This window comes from Spodoptera frugiperda, chromosome 8 (assembly GCF_023101765.2).
Source record: "Spodoptera frugiperda isolate SF20-4 chromosome 8, AGI-APGP_CSIRO_Sfru_2.0, whole genome shotgun sequence".
NCBI lineage: Eukaryota > Metazoa > Arthropoda > Insecta > Lepidoptera > Noctuidae > Spodoptera > Spodoptera frugiperda.
This window is the reverse complement of record NC_064219.1, coordinates 10,172,224-10,179,454: the sequence shown is the minus strand read 5'-3', so window position 1 is coordinate 10,179,454 and position 7,231 is coordinate 10,172,224. Positions and strand designations below refer to the sequence as shown.

The 7,231-nt window shown below is 38.8% G+C and overlaps 1 protein-coding gene across 4 annotated transcripts in view; it reads left to right on the top strand.

The window, feature by feature from the left end:
- The first annotated feature begins 3,622 nt into the window (after positions 1–3,622).
- LOC118275496 (sodium/calcium exchanger 1) overlaps positions 3,623–7,231 on the top strand; it is a 130,061-nt gene continuing 126,452 nt past the window's right edge. For all 4 annotated transcript variants that reach the window (XM_050695389.1, XM_050695388.1, XM_050695387.1 and 1 more), the window contains exon 1: positions 3,623–5,329. In XM_050695389.1, the coding sequence (XP_050551346.1) occupies positions 3,669–5,329 (1,661 nt within the window). In that variant the 5' untranslated portion in view covers positions 3,623–3,668. The remainder of the gene's footprint in view (positions 5,330–7,231) is intronic.

Below are 7,231 nucleotides of genomic sequence, written 5' to 3'. Positions count from 1 at the left end.
GGTCAGTAGCAGCCACTTATAGGCTGTTGATAGGTATACTTATGAAAAGGTAGCCCATACTCCATCAGTAGGCTATCGTGGGCTTTTGTGGATGATGATTAAATACAATTTGTGGGACACGCGAACAGTGCACGACATGTAACTGTTTCGACAGAAAGTTTTAATTACATAAGTGCCTATAACTGCAAATAAATGCTGTGTTATTAATTTGCAGGGGTCAAGCCAAGACGTGTATGAAGATAAAGGATAAAACCGTAGTGTGTGGAATGGACATTTTACGTTCTTTGGTTATAAGTTTTAGGGGTTTTTGATATAATTATATGGGTATGATAAATAGGCTTTGCTCCTAATATAGTTATGGAATATATAATATATTAGAAAGAATAAAAGTGAGATGGAACTTTAGATTTCTAACCCCAAAAAGGCCGGCAACGCACTTGCAACACCTCTGGCGTTTCGGGTGCTCTTGGGCGGCGGCGATTGCTTACCATCAGGTGATCGGTCTGCTCGTTATCGGCTTATACCGTAAAAAAGTCCAATTCTGTTGTGTTGGGTAAAATAATATTGTCGTTTTGTTTCAGCTCCAATTCTTAAGTTAGTAAAAAAATATCGGTATTTATCGAAAATTCACAGTAAACGTCCGTGCGTCTAGACTCCGTAGTCTAGAATAGTGGCGAAAGGCTCATCTTCTATTACATGAGCCTAAAAAATATAATGTATGTTATCTTTTAAAACCAGGTTTATCCACACATTATGAAATGTATCGGTAGGATTATCTTATGACATCATCATGAGATTAAGTATGTAAGTCTCATTGAAGGCCAGTTTTTGGCGAAACGTCCATATTGTTGTAAAGAGGCCAATTTTACTTCTACACGGATGGAATCAATGGGATGTTGAGTAGGTACTTGTTTCTCCAATCCTAAAGTATCCTTAAATTTCTAGTCATATGATATAGGTACTATATATTTATGTATGTCACTTTCAAATAATATATTTAACTAGCTTCTACCTGCGTCTTCGCCCGTGTTCCCGTGGTATATAGTATAAGAAGATATACCTATATAAGTAAATTATCACCCAAGTCAGCTCATACCCTGTCTATATATCAGATTTCATCAACTTCAGAAACAAATTCGTTTCGTTATTTCAGTGTGATTGACGGACAAATTTCCAAATAAACAACCTTTCACATTTACATATTAGTGTAATTTTTACTTATATTATGCCAGTTGCGGTTACAAGTAAGTTTGCATCACTTTTGTTGTTTACTTATGTTAAGAAAAAAGGTACTAAATCACACACATACAAATTTTGTTATATTCACATGTCTTATGACGAATAAATGTGTTTTCTTTCATTCTATATTCGTCACTATGCCCTAACGCTTATCAGAATTACAAGCCACGCCGATCGAAGTCTTGCGTGCTCGAAAAAGACCAATTGAACCATTCATAAAATGAATTCGGTCATAATTCTAATCATCTAATCACAGTTACTAAGTAGCATAGTCGAGTGGTCGCCAATGTGGTGACTAAGTGGCATTAGGTTTAATTCTCTAATCAGGGACAGATTTTTAGGAGGTTTCGAGAATTTCTCAGTAAAATTAGAAGTAGCTTTATGGCACTATATTCGCCTCCAATGATATGAAATACTTACACTTATTTTTTTATGTTGTCCCACACTAGCGTTTTCTCCTGTGTCGTGGTTGCGTTAACAAACATACAAGTTCACATACACATGATACCCAGACCCGAAACAACAATTTGTGGATCACACAAAGAGTTGTTCCGTGCGTGAATCGGACCCGCTACACGTTGCACGGCAGCCAGTTGCCCAGCCACGGTTCCAACCGTACAGTGTACAAAGTGCTTATCACAATGAAGGTACCACGATCGAAGGTTTGCGTGTTGGAAAGAGACCTACTGAACCGTCGTTGATGAATTAATTGTAACTATACAGCGTGTAACAAAATACCCATATACATCAAAAAGCACTGAAGAATACAGGTTGAATAGAATCTCTACACAAAGTTTCAGTTTCAAATACGTAAAAAAAAACAAAGTTCTTGATTTTATAAATCATACAAACGTGTTACAACACTACAGGGGTCACTCGCTTATTACGAAACATTTCTTCTGTAAATCTGATCGCCTAGTACCTATCTAACTAATTTTAATTCGCATAAAAAAATGGAAAAATTCATAACTCGTTTGTTATGTTATCTAAAAACCGTGCACTTATGTATCAAAAGGGGGTCTTTTTGTTACACCGTGTATATAAGTAGGTAAGTATATTCGTTTTCGTGGCTGCCGTGAAAAATAACATTAGGAACGAATATTCAATAATTTCTAGTGCTTTATTATTCCTAATGTTCTTAAGAATCTGGTACGTTAATGCGATTAATGTGACGTCAGACGTGTTCTGTTTACAATTTATTTCTTTATTTATTCGAATGAAAATGTGGTAAGGAAATTAAATTGTGGAGTTTTTTTTTATAGGGAAACTAGCGGACCCGACAGACGTTGTCCTGTCTACACGTCTTTAATTTGAAAATTTTAATCTTTTTTTTAATAAGCTAAAACATTCTGGACCTTTTTGGTGAAAATTATTATTCAAATGTTATGACAATATCTAACGTCATTAATATTTGACACTGCGATGGTAGCGCCGTCTGTCGGATCCAATGTAAAACATTTCAAAATCAACAACTACTAATAAATTAAAAATTAATTAAAAAAACCTTGTCCAGCGGACAAAATTGTGAATCTAAACCATTCTCAGATCCTCTTGAACACACACAAAAAGTTTCATCAAAATCCGTCTAGTCGTTTAAGAGGAGTTCAGTGACATACACACGTACAGAAGAATTATATATATAAAGATTATGTTGCGATGTGTGTTATGTAAATTTTGTTTTAGTTGAATGGTTATAAGTGCAACTGGAACGTTAAATAGTTTAGCAAAAGAACAAATATTTATTGTTTTTATTTTATAAATATTAAATACTATACGGAGTCTACGCTGAGTCAAGATGGTGAAATTGTTAGAAAAGTTTGTAAAATAAGTTTTCATTAAATATTATTTTCATTGGTTCTAAACCTCTCACAACATCCATTCCCATTCTGACGAGATCTCAACTTTACCTCTAATGAACTTCAATAAAGTCGTGGGAAACATGACTGTACCCAAAACTAAGTTTTAATAAGTCCCCCGTAGCCCCTCTAATAAGCTTTTTTCCACCGCCAAGTTACGGCCCGCAACGCCAATAAAACTCCATCAACTAAGGTGAAGGAACGTGCGCGTGCAGGAACTGCTCTGCGGCTTAAGAGCCCACTGTTATAAGACAGGAACAAACAGAATTACAAACAAGAACTCCCGGTACACACCCGAAAATGCTATTCAAAAACTTTTTTGACTGATGACCCAAGTCTCGGATTACATAGCCTCGCCAAACAGTCACAGACTTTGACAGACTCAACTCGAATGTTGACATAAACTTCGACTACCAAATCACGTCTCCATTTATTTGAAGTCGACCTACTGTACATTCGGGTGCTGTAGTACGCGGAAACAGCGGGCGAGGGTGAGGGGCGGGGCGTCGTTTGGTCGCGACGTTCAGTCGGGCGCCGGCCTCGTGCAGCGCCGGTCGCCGCCACATACGCGGCATGCGGCCCGCGCTCGCCGCGATCGCGGCTTGCTGCGTGGTAGCACGCGCCGAGCCGTCTGCGCGCCTCGCTCCGCGCAACACTACCCCCCACCATGTCCTCGCATGTTCGGATGGACTGGTGCTCCCTGCATGGCAGCCTCTCGAGGATGTGCCAACTTATGAGATCGCCTTCCGAGGTGTTGTCTACTTTCTTTGCCTCATGTACCTCTTCATCGGAGTTTCCATCGTCTCCGATAGATTTATGGCCGCCATAGAAGTTATAACATCGAGAGAGAAAGAGGTGCGCGTGCGACGCAACGGCAGCGAACAGATTGTTGTCGTCAGAGTATGGAATGAGACCGTCGCTAATTTAACTTTGATGGCGTTAGGATCTAGTGCACCTGAGATCTTGTTATCTGTAATTGAAATAGCTGGGAAGAATTTCGAGGCAGGTGACTTAGGGCCCGGTACCATCGTGGGGTCGGCGGCGTATAACTTGTTTGTGATCATAGCCATCTGTGTCGTGGTGATACCAGATGGCGAAGTTAGAAAGATAAAACATCTAAGAGTGTTTCTTGTGACAGCAACGTGGTCCATCTTCGCGTATGTGTGGTTATATCTCATACTGGCTGTCATCTCACCGAATGAAGTGGAAGTCTGGGAAGGATTTGTTACTTTTCTCTTCTTTCCGGCGACGGTTTTAACAGCTTACATTGCTGACCGTCGCTTACTTATGTATAAATATCTGAAAAAAGGCTACAGAGTGAATGAAAGAGGAGTTATTGTAGAAGCCGAAGGTGATGGCTCCGTTGAAATGGCTTTAAAACCAGGAGGAGAAGATTTCTTATCTGAAGACGAAGAAGGTAGAGAACAAGAAAAGTCAAGAAGAGAATATGTAACAGTACTGAGGGAATTAAGAAGACAACATCCTGAAGAAGACTTGGAGACTGTAGAAAGGATGGCGTTAGAGACATTAATGGCTCGGGGTCCCAAGTCAAGAGCGTTTTATCGAGTGGCAGCCACTCGCAAAATGACAGGCGGTGGAGATTTCTCAAGAAAAATATCTGAACGAGCTCAAAGTGATCTTAGCGAAGTTAAAGCAGAGTTACAGCGACGAGAGTCAGGATCCTTATCTCTTGAGCCTCGTGGTCCCAACGTACGATTTGATCCAGACCACTACACCGTCATGGAAAACTGTGGGACATTTGAAGTAAGAGTTGTAAGAGCAGGAGATTTGAACGGAGAAGTAACAGTTCAGTACACCACTGAAGATGGAACAGCAGAAGCAGGATCAGACTATGTCGCTGCCCAAGGGTCCTTGGTCTTCAGGCATGGGGAGACAGAGAAGACGTTCAGCGTTCAAGTGATTGATGATGACGTTTTTGAGGAAGACGAGCATTTCTACGTGCGGTTAACATCTCCTCGAGGGGCTTGTCTTGCATCTCCTTCTACGGCTACAGTAGTGATTTTAGATGATGATCATTCCGGTGTGTTCTCTTTCCCGCAACGGGACTTTGAGCTGACGGAGTCGGTGGGAACTTACGACTTGAGGGTCGTGAGGACAGCTGGTGCACGCGGCAAGGTCAGGGTGCCTTACTGGACGGAAGATGGCACTGCCAAGAACGGTGCTCAGTACGAGTCGGCACAGGGCAGCGTGATTTTCGAAAACAACGAAACTGAGTGAGTACATTAGTTTTTAACTCATAATTAATAGGTTTTAGAGTTCATTATCGTATGAATTTATGTGTTTTCTACTTTAAAACAACTTTTTGTTCTTGGAAAATACGTATGATTCTTTCCCTTACATTTGGAATTGACTTAGTCATTCGAGCCCAAAGAACTCAACATCGATTGAATTAAAGAATTAAAGCCGGTACGTGTTTGGCTCGAATTAGCGCGTTCCGCACCCCACACTTTGCGGGTGTCGGAATGTAAGCCTACCACTAAATACTTTAACGTGTTTCATGTAATATTAAATTGGATATGTAAGTACATTTTACTTAAACATTAAACGTTTTAGATATGGATAGGGTGGTTTAACTTTTATAAAGAGCTGTTTTTATGATTTTGGGCTAATAAGAAATGATTTACAAAGTAAAATTAATAATGACATGACGATGACAGTCCCGAGTTGCTCATAAAGGAAATTGACAAATGAGTGGAAAATTCGTAATTTTCGTCAATTAGCGTAATAACGTTTTCCGTTATCGTCGGGATTCTTGGACGAGAGAAATACTAACGAGGGTCGCGTTCCGGGTAATTACTTGGATGCGGAAATCGGAGTAAGCAGTTCTTGTGCTTGGTGTGCAGTACCGAAAAAGTGACGTTGTAAGGTTTCTGTGAAGCCGTGTGAGTGCCAAATGAGGTATAGATTGGACGGCGCGATTAGTGCCGGGTCGTTGCGTGATCCGATGGCCGTTGCTCGTCAATGTTATTCTGAAGTAATCCCTTTTAGATAATCCCTCGGTCTCGTCACCTCTGCTATCTTGTAGGGCAAATGTTTTTAAAACTTTGTGCCTCTACATTTTTGTTCTTTGGTTTTTGGGTCTTTAGTAGGGTGGGATCTTGTACCTACAGAATTATGATGGTTGGTGAAAATTGTAAGAAATGGGTGAAAATATTTTTTTGTATAAAGAGATTTTTCTCTTGGGATAGACCTAATATCAGTAGCTCGTAAATACTCGTAATCTATGTTATACCGTCCCGAAATGGTCGTAATCTAATTTTATCACTAGGTAGAAGAAAAATTAGGAGACAAAAACGTTGAAGTGAGATATGCTAGAATTTTATTGTTGAATGTAGAATTCTAGACCTAAAACCTAAAAGATGCTATTATGTTGGATCGTTCTAAGCTACATATACTCGTATGTTTTACTTACTTTACCAGTTAATTACTTTGTGCAATTACTTGTGTGACTTTACAAATAAAGTAAATAAAGCACAAAATCTGAGCGTATTTAGAAAATATAAAATAGAACATATAATTAAAGTTAATTTGGACTGAAATTCACCAGTTTATCGGAACCATATGATCGTAAATTCATGCGATCGGAATCGTGATACCCTAGTTAGTTACATAGACTCAGGTTCGATTTCCAGGCACGTTCGTTACATATATTCTAGAAATACCTACTACGATCGTGTAGGAACTTGGAGGACTTGAGCGAACAGTAATTGTTTTGGTATAATTGAACACTATTCTTGCTGTATCATGCTCTTTTAATTAGGTTTAGGAAATTAGTGTTTTCGATTACTACTTTGATAAACTACTGATTATATATTACACATTATTTCGATGTTAGGTTTTAATATTCGTATTTAAAAAAGGAACTATAATTTTAACCACGGAATACAGTAAACTAGATTTTAGCAATGTATGTTATCGGTTTATTTTATTTATAATGCACATAACACAATGAAATAGTTGTACATACAGCGAACTTAACGCCATATGGCATTATCTTATCGAGTTTTTTGACACATATTTATTCGTATATTTATATAGTGTGCTATTTAAATTTAACACTTTTTTATATGTTATGAATGCCATTTATACCATATTTAAATCTGGACTGCATCATA